Source organism: Entelurus aequoreus, linkage group LG11, assembly GCF_033978785.1.
Source record: "Entelurus aequoreus isolate RoL-2023_Sb linkage group LG11, RoL_Eaeq_v1.1, whole genome shotgun sequence".
In the NCBI taxonomy this organism is placed as follows: Eukaryota; Metazoa; Chordata; class Actinopteri; order Syngnathiformes; family Syngnathidae; genus Entelurus; species Entelurus aequoreus.
This window is the reverse complement of record NC_084741.1, coordinates 20,315,990-20,329,216: the sequence shown is the minus strand read 5'-3', so window position 1 is coordinate 20,329,216 and position 13,227 is coordinate 20,315,990. Positions and strand designations below refer to the sequence as shown.

Sequence of the window (13,227 nt, the reverse complement as noted above, 5' to 3'; positions counted from 1 at the left end):
CTTTAGCGTTTTCAAAAAAACACGTACGTTAAGTACTCAGAGGCCATGCATGATCAATGTTTACAAACACGTTAAGTACTCAGAGGCTATGCATGATTAATGTTTACTAACACGTTAAGTACTCAGAGGCTATACATGATCAATGTTTACAAACACACGTACGTTAAGTACTCAGAGGCTATACATGATCAATGTTTACAAACACACGTACGTTAAGTACTCAGAGGCTATGCATGATTAATGTTTACTAACACGTTATGTACTCAGAGGCTATACATGATCAATGTTTACAAACACACATACGTTATGTACTCAGAGGCTATACATGATCAATGTTTACAAATGCACGTACGTTATGTATGCAGGTGCTATACATAATCATCGATGTTTACGAAAACACGTACGTTATGTACGCACAGGTTTATGTACGCACGGATTTCATAGTATCGATGTTCACAAAAACATGTACGTTATGTACTCAGAGGCTATACATTATCATCCATGTTTACAAAAGCACGTATGTTATGTACACACTGAATGCATATTATTATCAATGCTTACAAAACACGTATGTTATGTACGCAGAGGCTGCATACTATCCGTGATTACAACAACACGTACGTTATGCATGCAGAGGCTATATAATATAATTGATTACAAAAACAGGTACGTCATGTACGCAGAGGCTACATATTATCATTAGTGTGTCATCAATGTTTACAAAAACATGTACATTATATACTCAGAGGCTATATATTTTCATCAGTGTGTACAAAAATATATACATTATATTCTAAGATGCTCTTTACTATCATCAATGTTTACAAAAAGATGTACATTATGTACGAAGAGGCTGTATATTACCATAAATGTTTACAAAAACACGTACGTTATGTACACAGATGCTGTATGTTTTCATTGATGGTTACAAAAACATGTACCGTATCTACTTGAATTGGCGCAGGGAATATTGTATTCGCACGTCTAGAATTACTGCCGGGTCAAACTCGTTTCTCAAAATAATTAACGCATGCTTGGCCTTATCGCCGGTTCATTATTAACGCCGGATCAAATTCGTTTCGCAAAATATTATTTTTATTATCGCATGTCTATGATTTTCGCCGGGTCAAACTCGTTTCGCAAAATATTTAGCATATGGCTAGAACTTCCGCCGGGTCAAATTCGTTACGTCACGTGTGACGCTTTACCTGTCCTCATTTTCAAAATGGAGGAAGCTGCTTTCAGTAGTTTGCAATCTCACAAAGGAAAAAAGATAAAGAGCTATTCAGTAGGATTTAATGTCCAAGCTAAAAAGTATGCTAAAAAGAGCAGTAAGCAGCTATGTTTTATTAATATACCGTATCTGCGTGTGTCAAATACTGTATAAGTCATTTAATCGGTGTGTCAAATACTGTATAAGTCATTAAATGACTCCCGCCTCCTGGTAGTAGAGGGCGCTGCCGCGCTAGTGATCCTTCTTGCGACTTCCGGTACTGCAGAAGAAGTGACTACACGCAGCAAGAGATTTTTTTTATTTTTTATTTTTTCTCTCGCCTGAACTTTTAACATGGAGGATTACATACCGGTATCTAAAATAAAACAGTTTTCTAAACTGGACTTTCAATCGAAGCAGGAGGTAATAATTAAAGGAATATCTCCATCGAGACTTTTAAAACTGAACAGACTTCTATAACCAAGTTATCGATGCTTTTGGTCAGAAGGAGCTGCAAATGGACTCCATTTATAAGTACAGGTAAGACCATAATAACGTTTTTTTTGTTAAATGTGCTTTTCGTGATGGTATGCTTACATCACACTCAAAGCGCACGCCTAAATTTACCGCATTCCTTTTGGTAAACGCCGGAGTGAGAAGAGGGTTTTAAAATAATTAACGCCCCTGCGGCTATTCAAGGAAATACGGTATGTTATGTACACAGAGGCTGTATGTTACCAACAATGTTTACCAAAACACGTATGTTATGTACACAGAGGCTGTATATTATCATCAATGTTTACAAAACACGTACGTTATGTATGCAGAGGCTGTATACTACCATTGATGACTACAAAAATATGTACGTTATGTATGCAGAGGCTGTATATTATCATGGATGTTTACAAAAACTCATACATGACGTATGTAGAGGCTGTATAATAGCAGCAATGATTACAAAAATATGTACAATATGTGCGCAGAGACTGTATATTATCGATGATTACAAAAACACATACGTATCTACGCTCTATATTACAATTGAGGTTTACAAAAACATGTATGTTACGTATGCAGAGGCTGCATATTATCATCGATAATTAAAAAAAACACGTACGCAAAGGCTGTATAATATCGATGATTGCAAAAACATGTTCGTTATGTACACAGAGGCTGTATGTTATCGTTGATTACAAAAACACGTAAGTTATGTACGCAAAGGCTGTATATTATCATAGATGATTACAAAAACACATACGTTATGTACGCAGAGGCTGTATAATATCAATGTTTACAAAAACACGTACGTCATGTACGCGGAGGCTGTATAATATCAATGTTTACAAAGACACGTACGTTATGTACACAGAGACTACATATTCGATGATTACAAAAACACGTACGTTACGTATGCAGAGGCCGCAGATTGTCATTGATGTTTGCGAAAAACACATACACAGAGGCTGTATATTATCGATGATTACAAAAACACGTAAGTTATGTACGCAAAGGCTGTATATTATCATCAATGATTACAAAAACACGTACGTCATGTACGCAAAGACTGTATATCAATGTTTACAAAAACCCATACGTCATGTACGCAGAGGATGTATAATATCAATGTTTACAAAAACACGTACATTATGTACGCAAAGGCTGTATATTATCGATTTTTACAAAAACACGTACATTATGTACGCAGAGCCTGTATACTATCGATGTTTACAAAAACAGGTACATTATGTACGCAAAGGCTGTATATTATCGATTTTTACAAAAACACGTACGTTATGTATGCAGAGGCTGTATACTATCGATGTTTACAAAAACACGTACGTTATGTACTCAGAGGCTATATTCTATCGATGTTTACAAAAACACATACGTCATGTACGCAGAGGCTGTATTCTATCGATGATTACAAAAACACTTACGTCATGTACGCAGAGGCTGTTTACTATCGATGTTTACAAAAACACGTACGTTATGTACGCAAAGACTGTATATCAATGTTTACAAAAACACATACGTCATGTACGCAGAGGATGTATAATATCAATGTTTACAAAAACACGTACATTATGTACGCAAAGGCTGTATATTATCATAGATGATTACAAAAACACATAAGTTATGTACGCAGAGGCTGTATAATATCAATGTTTACAAAAACACGTACATTATGTACGCAAAGGCTGTATATTATCATAGATGATTACAAAAACACATACGTCATGTACGCAGAGGCTGTATAATATCAATGTTTACAAAGACACGTACGTTATGTACACAGAGACTACATATTCGATGATTACAAAAACACGTACGTTACATATGCAGAGGCCGCAGATTGTCATTGATGTTTGCGAAAAACACATACACAGAGGCTGTATATTATCGATGATTACAAAAACACGTAAGTTATGTACGCAAAGGCTGTATATTATCATCAATGATTACAAAAACACGTACGTCATGTACGCAAAGACTGTATATCAATGTTTACAAAAACACATACGTCATGTACGCAGAGGCTGTATAATATCAATGTTTACAAAAACACGTACATTATGTACGCAAAGGCTGTATATTATCGATTTTTACAAAAACACGTACGTTATGTACGCAGAGCCTGTATACTATCGATGTTTACAAAAACAGGTACATTATGTACGCAAAGGCTGTATATTATCGATTTTTACAAAAACACGTACGTTATGTATGCAGAGGCTGTATACTATCGATGTTTACAAAAACACGTACGTTATGTACGCAGAGGCTATATTCTATCGATGTTTACAAAAACACATACGTCATGTACGCAGAGGCTGTATTCTATCGATGATTACAAAAACACTTACGTCATGTACGCAGAGGCTGTTTACTATCGATGTTTACAAAAACACGTACGTTATGTACGCGGAGGCTGTTTACTATCGATGTTTACAAAAACACGTACGTTATGTACGCAGAGGCTGTTTACTATCGATGTTTACAAAAACACGTACGTTATGTACGCGGAGGCTGTTTACTATCGATGTTTACAAAAACACGTTATGTACGCAGAGGTTGTTCATGATCATCAATGATTACTAAAAACTCGTACGCTTGTTAGAAGTAAGACTGCACGTTTTTATCGAGGTTTGCAAAACTACATGAATTAGGTTTGCAGAAGACTGAACTGTCGTGTTCGTGTCATCGTTGTTGTCAACGTTTACAAAAACTCAAACGTTAAGATTGCTGGAAGACTAAATGATCGTCAGTGCTTACGTTTGGCATAATAAGGACTTGGAATTATATTTGACGTTCTCAAAAACACGCACATTCCGTTCCCAAAGACTGAAACTGTGTTACGAGTAGTCGTACATTGGGTTGATTGAAGACTAAATTGAGGACTAGAAAATATCTTTGATTCCTCTAACTCTAAAATCGTGGTTCTAACATCACTGTGATGAGAACTTACCTGAAATTAGGTTACAGAAAATAATCACGCAAGTCCGCGTAAGACAAGTCCTGGTAATGTCGAGTTACGCCTGTAAAAGTTGAGGACGTGACCTCCACCCAGGAGGCAGTTTCCACAGCTGGAAAGCACACAGCGAGGCGCAGTCAGGTGACAAATGGAAGGAAAAAGTTGGTGTCTGCTCATCGTCCTCGTGCTTTCTTGGAAGGCGCTCCAGAACAGTCTCAGGAGGCATCAACACCATTCTTATGAACTACCTTTACTTACTAGCCAGTCCTCAAAACTGTTCAGTCATTAACTCAGGAAAACTGTTCAAATTCAAACTTGTATACTTTTCAGTCATCTGAGTACATACAGTAAGTGTTCACACATACAGTCGTGGTCAAAAGCTTACATACACTTGTAAACTTGTAGCACTAGAGTACACTGTCAGTACTTGAATGGTGAGAGTGCACTGGAGACTTACCACCCTCAACAGTCGCCATCTTGGTTAGGTTGCGGAAGGGGCGGAGCTACCACACCTTTCCCAACTTAAAAAAGGAGAGTAGAAAAAGCGGGTGAATACTGCGATGGTCATTTCTGCTAAGTGTAAAAATGACACTGTGGAGGGGGGGCGTGGCCTGCGGGCCTGCAGCGGAAAGGGGTGTGCCAGGACTGGCTTCGAAGACAGCGACAGGTGCGTAGATGGCCCAGGTGGGCCTTGTCATCTCTGCGAGGACGCTCGCCAGACACTAAGGAACTTGGACCAACACTTCACTGTCAAAATGTACACATTGAAGAAAAAAAGTACTCTGTGTACTGTATGTACTAAAGGGTAGTGATGTGCGGGTCGATACTGAAATAACGATACCACCGATACCAGATCTTTATGCTCTAATATCGATCCTCAAATCAAAATAGCGATACTTTAATTCAGAGGTGTCCAAACTTTTTCCACCCAGGGCCGCATACTGAAAAGTATATTATGTGGGAGCTATTCTATTTTCATTTTCTTTTATTCTAAAAAAAATGCTAAAAACAGATATTGTTTCAGCTATGTATATGACTAAGTATATTATTATTAATTATTAGTTAGAACATTTCAGCTCATGATATACCAATTTTTTTTTGCTTATTTTTCTTACATTTTTTACTGTCGTTTTTTTCCCCATGTTATTATCGAATCAAATAAATAATATAATTGTTTGACTGCATAACTTAGTGTGTTAAAAGTCCTGCCTGCTCAGTTACATATTTAACAGTATTTATTATGGTTGTTGTAATGTTTCAAAGTAATTAATTCACTGATTAATATTATATTTTTAATTTAAATAACTAACTAAACATTTATATTTTCATTTTATTTTTTATTTTGAGAGCTTCTACTATTTTAGATTTAGGGAACTTTTTCCACCAAGGGCCGCATACTGAAAAGTCAAGTATGGGGGGCCCTTTTGATATTTGTTTCATTTAAATAAAAATTATAAAAACAAATATTAAATATAAAGACAAAACTTTGTTATAGGCGACTAGGTATATTATAACTATTTATTAGTTTAAAAATGTCAGCTCTTTTTCATTCCTTTTCTATTTTTTTCTCCTTACATTTTTTTTTTTAGATAATGTTATTTAAAAATACACAACCTTTACAATCTCAGCAGACACGTTAGGTCTATTTGCACAAAGTATCGGTATTTGTGGCTAATACGCAAATTATTATTTTTTATTTTCCATTCATAAATTTGTTTGCAAATTAAAGTTCAATAATATTAATAATGTATAGAGAGTGACCGATTATTGGCACCAATATTTGGCATTTTGATGCATATCGATATCGGCCTTTTTTATTTACAATTTTTTACATCTACAGTACAACATAACTTCATTTGCAGATAGAATACATACACATAAGTTAGTAATATTTAAAAACATGAATAATTAGTGAAGTGGAAGCAGCATGAGAAAAGTTCCCTTTTTGCTGGAGATATATATTTTTTTCTAATTCATTTAAGGAAAAAAAATACTCTCATGTGAATAATTCTCCCCAAATATATTTGGATATCTATTTATTTGATTTGATTCTCCTCTGCTTTCCTGTCAAAACTTGCACCACACATTTTCAATGGCAGGCCAGTCTAGTACCAGCACTCTTTTACTATGAAGCCACACAGTTGTAACACGTGGTTTGGCATCATCTTGCTGAAATAAGCAGGGGCGTCCATGATAACGTTGCTTGGATGGCGACATATGTTGCTCCAAAACCTGTATGTACCTTTCAGCATTAATGGCGTCTTCACAGATGTGTAAGTTACCCATGTCTTGGGCACTAATACACCCCCATACCATCACACATGCTGGCTTTTCAACTCTGCGCCTAGAACAATCCGGATGGTTCTTTTCCTCTTTGGTCCGGAGGACACAATGTCCGCAGTTTCCAAAAACAATTTGAAATGTGGACTCGTCAGACCACAGAACACTTTCCCACTTTGCATCAGTCCATATTAGATGAGCTCAGTCCTAGCGAAGCCGGCGGCATTTCTGGGTGTTGTTGATAAATGGCTTTCGCTATGAAGCTTCGGCAGCACTTGCAGCGTGGGCTCGTTAGAACGAGTGTGCAGAGTTTCATGTTCCGTGATTCAATCAAATAACACCGCGACAGAGATGGATGGACATGAATGTAATGATAGTGTTTGACCACATGGTGGTAGTAATAGTCTACAAATGACTAGGAACCAATTATAGTATGTGTCAAGTAGGACTCTTTAGAAGTGGACACACCGGGTACGCACGAATGTTGAAGAAGCGCTTGTAATATGTTATCGTTATTAAAAGACAGTTCTGCAAGACATCCAACGATGTGTTATTTAAAACAATAACATAACAATGAAGACGACGGAAATGATATCTATGTCAAAAATCCAAACTTTGTGTAAATATTTTGACCAATACAAGACTTCTGATATAAGTAAAGACGAGCAGGCAGCCGCTCACACATTCTCATACTTTCTGTAACACCCAGGAAGAAATTAGAGTTATTGTTATGTAGAAAAATCCCATATTTTTAACCAATTTTCCCAGGAGATTTTCTATACTTTAAAAATGCCAATTTTGATGCTCCTTTTTAGACACACGTAAAAATGTGGGGGGTTTTTTTGCTGCTAAATTAAACACATTAGCTCCACATAAAACATTAAAGCCTGGTATCAGGTGTGCAATCTCCGTCTTCATGAATATGCTAAATATATGCTGATCATCGAAACGGTCAAAATACTAGGAAGAGAAAATGCAAATGCAATTATTTAGCACACGCAATGTGATTTATCAACACTCATCACCGTTTTGGGAGCACTATTTTGCACGTTTGAAAAAGCACACGCAAACTGCTGGGAGAGACGAGTGCAAAGACACACGATGGACAGAGAATCATGCATCCGACGTTTTGGACAGTAAGAAATAATAAACATTAGACATTGTCAATTCAGCAACATCCTTTTATAATATAGCTGCTGGATGACTTAAGGGACCAAACCCCAACACCAGTGAAGCTGGCACTATTGTAAAATAGTGACATTTTTTGAGTAAAATTATTTTGCCAAGTAAAATTCTGATTATTATTATTATAATATTGCCAAAATACATTTGTCGAGTCAAATTACGACTCTTTTCATAAAATTGCCAACATTTTAAGTTTTTCTTCTAAAATTGTGACTGTTATTGAGTAAAATTCCAACTTTTATCATAATATAGCACAAATGTTCAGTTTTTATTGTAAAATGTTGACTTGCGTTGAGTAAAATTACGACTTTTATTATAATACTGCTAAAATTCAAAGTTTTTCTTGTGAAATTGTGACCTTTTTCTTGTGAAATTCCAACTCATTTTTAACAACAAGCTTTTTTATATTGACAAAGTATGTATATATTATTAATGTTGTAAATACAAATATAGAAAGGGTGGTCCTAAAGAGGTAGGAATTTTTATCAGGTCTCAAGAAGGTAAGAAATACAAAAATGTGTGTGTGTGTGTGTGTGTGTGTCTTGTATTTCTGCCCTTCTTGAGACACCAACAAGGCAAAGTAGCTTCCATATGAGGATTTGTGAACAAGTTAGGACATAAATCATGGTCCCAATACTGAAAACCATTGCATCTAATAGAGAATGTGTATAGAGACATACTGTAATAACTTGACGTTAATAATGAAGATTAAAAACCAATTACTAACAAAAATGTAAAAAATACCGTATTTTTCGGACAATAAGTCGCAGTTTTTTTTCATAGTTTTGCCGGGGGTGCGACTTATACTCAGGAGCGACTTATGTGTGAAATGATTAACACATTACCGTAAAATATCAAATAATATTATTTAGCTCATTCACGTAAGAGACTAGACGTATAAGATTTCTTGGGATTTAGCGATTAGGAGTGACAGATTGTTTGAGACGACGGTACAAGTTTGAAGAACCAAAGCTTGGCGGCACGCAGCGTGACCCCGCCCACCGGCGAATGAAATCACACGGACACTTCCTGTTGTCAGCGAGGCCAGGAGTGAATGAGTGAATTAATGTCATCATTTCATAGGAACTTGAAGTTCCTATGCTATAGAACGTATAGCATGTTCTATATGTTATAGTTATTTGAATGACTCTTACCATAATATGTTACGTTAACATACCAGGCACGTTCTCAGTTGGTTATTTATGCCTCATATAACGTACACTTATTCAGCCTGTTGTTCACTATTCTTTATTTATTTTAAATTACCTTTCAAATGTCTATTCTTGGTGTTGGCTTTTATCAAATACATTTCCCCAAAAAAAGCGACTTATAGTCCAGTGCGACTTATATATGTTTTTTTCCTTCTTTATTATGCATTTTCGGCCGGTGCGACTTATACTCCGAAAAATACGGTACAATGATTTGCAAATCCTTTTCAACCTATACTCAATTGAATAGACTGCAAAGACAAGATACTTAACGTTCGAACTGGAAAACTTTTGCAAATATTAGCTCAATCAGAATTTGATTTAACAAGAGTTCTGCTTTTTTTTTTTTTCCAGCCTTGAACTTTACAGCTTGTACCTTTTCAGCAGAAAAATAGAAAAAAAAAGTTTAAACTTAAACTTATGTAGGACTTTTTTTTTTCTCAAACTTGTGTACTTTTTAAGTTTTTAGTACAGTTCACACTGTGGCTTCCAGACTCGACCACTGTAAGTACATTTCTGCAAAGTAGGGATTCTTATAGGTTGAATATGTTCAGAGTTGAAGCACAAAAACATATTTTTATACCATTATTACAACCCTCTCAACACTTATATAGTCACTTCTACACACAATGTACAAACCCCAAAACCAGTGAAGTTTGCACAAATCGTAAAAATAAACAAAATACAGTAATTTGCAAATCCTTTTCAACTTATATTCAATTGAATAGACTGCAAAGACAAGATACTTAACGTTCAAACTGGAAAACTGTTATTTTTTGCAAATATTAGCTCATTTGGAATTTGATGCCTGCAACATGTTTCAAAAAAGCTGGCACAAGTGGCAAAAAAGACTGACAAAGTTGAGGAATGCTCATCAAACACTTATTTGGAACATCCCACAGGTGAACAGGCTAATTGGGAACAGGTGGGTGCCATGACTGGGTAAAAAAGCAGCTTCCGTGAAATGCTCAGTCATTCACAAACAAGGATGGGGCGAGGGTCACCACTTTGTCAACAAATGCGTTTAAGAACAACATTTCTCAACCAGCTATTGCAAGGAATTTAGGGATTTCACCATCTAAGGTCCGTAATATCATCAAAAGGTTCAGAGAATCTGGAGAAATCACTGCACGTAAGCGGCAATGCCCTTGACCTTGGATCCCTCAGGCGGTACCACATCAAAAAGCGACATCAGCGTGTAAAGGATATCACCACAAGGGCCCAGGAACACTTCAGAAAACCACTGTCAGTAACTGCAGTTGGTCGCTACATCTGTAATAAATATGGGATTTTTCTACATCACAATAACTCGCCATCTAATTAGTTTTATACAATTTAAAAGTTTAAGGAAATTAATAATTCATAAGGTTTTCCTCGTGTAAAACAAAACAATTCTGGGCAGCTTCACAAAGATTATAGTTGAGACTAGGGATGTCCGATAATGGCTTTTTTGCTGATATCCGATATTCCGATATTGTCCAACTCTTAATTACCGATATCAACCGATACCGATATATACAGTCGTGGAATTAACACATTATTATGCCTAATTTGGACAACCAGGTATGGTGAAGATAAGGTCCTTTTAAAAATAAAATAAATAATAAAATAAAATAAGATAAATAAATTAAAAACCTTTTCTTGAATAAAAAAAAGTAAAACAATATAAAAACAGTTACATAGAAACTAGTAATTAATGAAAATGAGTAAAATTAACTGTTAAAGGTTAGTACTATTAGTGGACCAGCAGCACGCACAATCATGTGTGCTTACGGACTGTATCCCTTGCAGACTGTATTGATATGTATTGATATATAATGTAGGAACCAGAATATTAATAACACAAAGAAACAACCCTTTTGTGTGAATGAGTGTAAATGGGGGAGGGAGGTTTTTTGGGTTGGTGTACTAATTGTAAGTGCATCTTGTGTTTTCTATGTTGATTTAATTAAAAAAATAAAAATAACGATACTGATAATTTCCAATATTCCATTTTAAAGCATTTATCGGCCAATAATATCGGCAGGCTGATATTATTGGACATCTCTAGTTGAGACACTTTTGAAGATGGCTGACATAATTTCTTCCTGGGTGTTACAGAAAGTATGAGAATGTGTGAGCGGCTGCCTGGTCTTCTTTACTTCTATCAGAAGTCTTTTATTTGTCTAAATATTTACACAAAGTTTACATTTTTGACAGAGATATCATTTCTGTCCTCTTTATGTCCATCCATTCTTTGATTGAATCACGGAACATGAAACTCTGCACACTCTGCTGCAGAGGCTTGTTAAGCGACTCCATCGCTCCAAGTTAAAACTCTACTATGCAAAGCCAAAGCCATTTATCAACAACACCCAGAAACGCCGCCGGCTTCGCTGGGCCCGAGCTCATCTAAGATGGACTGATGCAAAGTGTAAAAGTGTTCTGTGGTCTGATGAGTCCACATTTCAAATTGTTTTTGGAAACTGTGGACGTTGTGACCAAAGAGGAAAAGAACCATCCGGATTGTTCTAGGCGCAAAGTTGAAAAGCCAGCCTCTGTGATGGTATGGGGGTGTATTAGTGCCCAAGACATGGGTAACTTACACATCTGTGAAGGCACCATTAATGCTGAAAGGTACATACAGGTTTTGGAGCAACATATGTTGCCATCCAAGCAACGTTGTTATGGACGCCCCTGCTTATATCAGCAAGACAATGCCAAGCCATGTGTTACATCGGTGTGGCTTCATAGTAAAAGAGTGCGGGTACTAGACTGGCCTGCCTGTAGTCCAGACCTGTCTCCCATTGAAAATGTGTGGCGCATTATGAAGCCTAAAATACCACAACGGAGACCCCCGGACTGTTGAACAACTTAAGCTGTACATCAACCAAGAATGGGAAATAATTCCACATGAAAAGCTTCAAAAATTGGTCTCCTCAGTTCCCAAACGTTTACTGAGTGTTGTAAAAAGGAAAGGCCATGTAACACAGTGGTGAACATGCCCTTTCCCAACTACTTTTTTGCATTGTGTTCCTGCCATTAAATTCTAAGTTAATGATTATTTGCAACAACACAAAATTACGTTTCTCAGTTGTAACATTAAATATCTTGTCTTTGCTGTCTATTCAATTGAATATAAGTTGAAAAGGATTTGCAAATAATTGTATTGTTTTTATTTACCATTTACACAACGCGCCTATGTATTTCATAGTAATTCCGTTAGTAATTCAATTACTTTTTAAAAGTAATTTTCAGAACACTGTATTTTTCTCAGTAAAAACCCACTTTTGATCCAACTTGTATTCTATATCACCAGTGTACCTAATGAAGTGACCCCCTCCTTCCCGTGCACTGACCTCGTTTTGTCCTCCAGCAGGTCAAGCTGACCTTGGGCAAAGAGCGGCCGTGCCCGCCACTCGCCGCGCAGCTGCTGCCCGCCCACCTGGCGGCCATGGCCGCCGCCATCAGCAACACCTTCGCGCACCGCGCCCCACGCGGCGTCCCGGCCCCCGGCCTTTTCCAGACGCAGCCCCTCCACGCCGCTCTGCTCCGCCCCGCCCCCGGGCCCGTCAGGACCTCCCACCCTCAACTTCTCTTCGCCCCCTACTGACTCCCCCGCGGCCCCTCCCCCACTGGACCAGCACTCCGACCAGTCTATGCATTCAGGGTTCGTGCCGTTCACGCCGCTCCTGACGGCGCCGCGCCAACAGCTCACGGGCCTTCCTTTGATGCCCGGACGGCGGACGCGGACTTGACGGCAATAATGTAAACCGCGTTGGAACTATGCAGACTTCACCGTGATGTTCCCGTCGCTCACTTCCTGTTCGCACTTTAACCTCTGTTGATGTGCACGTTAGACGCTAGACCGTGTTTGATGGTGACAGTGT

At 37.4% G+C, this 13,227-nt stretch overlaps 1 protein-coding gene across 5 annotated transcripts in view; it reads left to right on the top strand.

Annotated features, from left to right (window-relative positions):
• znf385d (zinc finger protein 385D) overlaps positions 1–13,227 on the top strand; it is a 528,085-nt gene that overhangs the window by 514,659 nt on the left and 199 nt on the right. For all 5 annotated transcript variants that reach the window (XM_062062667.1, XM_062062664.1, XM_062062665.1 and 2 more), the window contains one exon: positions 12,714–13,227. This exon is cut by the window's right edge and continues 199 nt beyond it. In XM_062062667.1, coding sequence (XP_061918651.1) covers positions 12,714–12,950 — 237 coding nt within the window. In that variant the 3' untranslated portion in view covers positions 12,951–13,227. The remainder of the gene's footprint in view (positions 1–12,713) is intronic.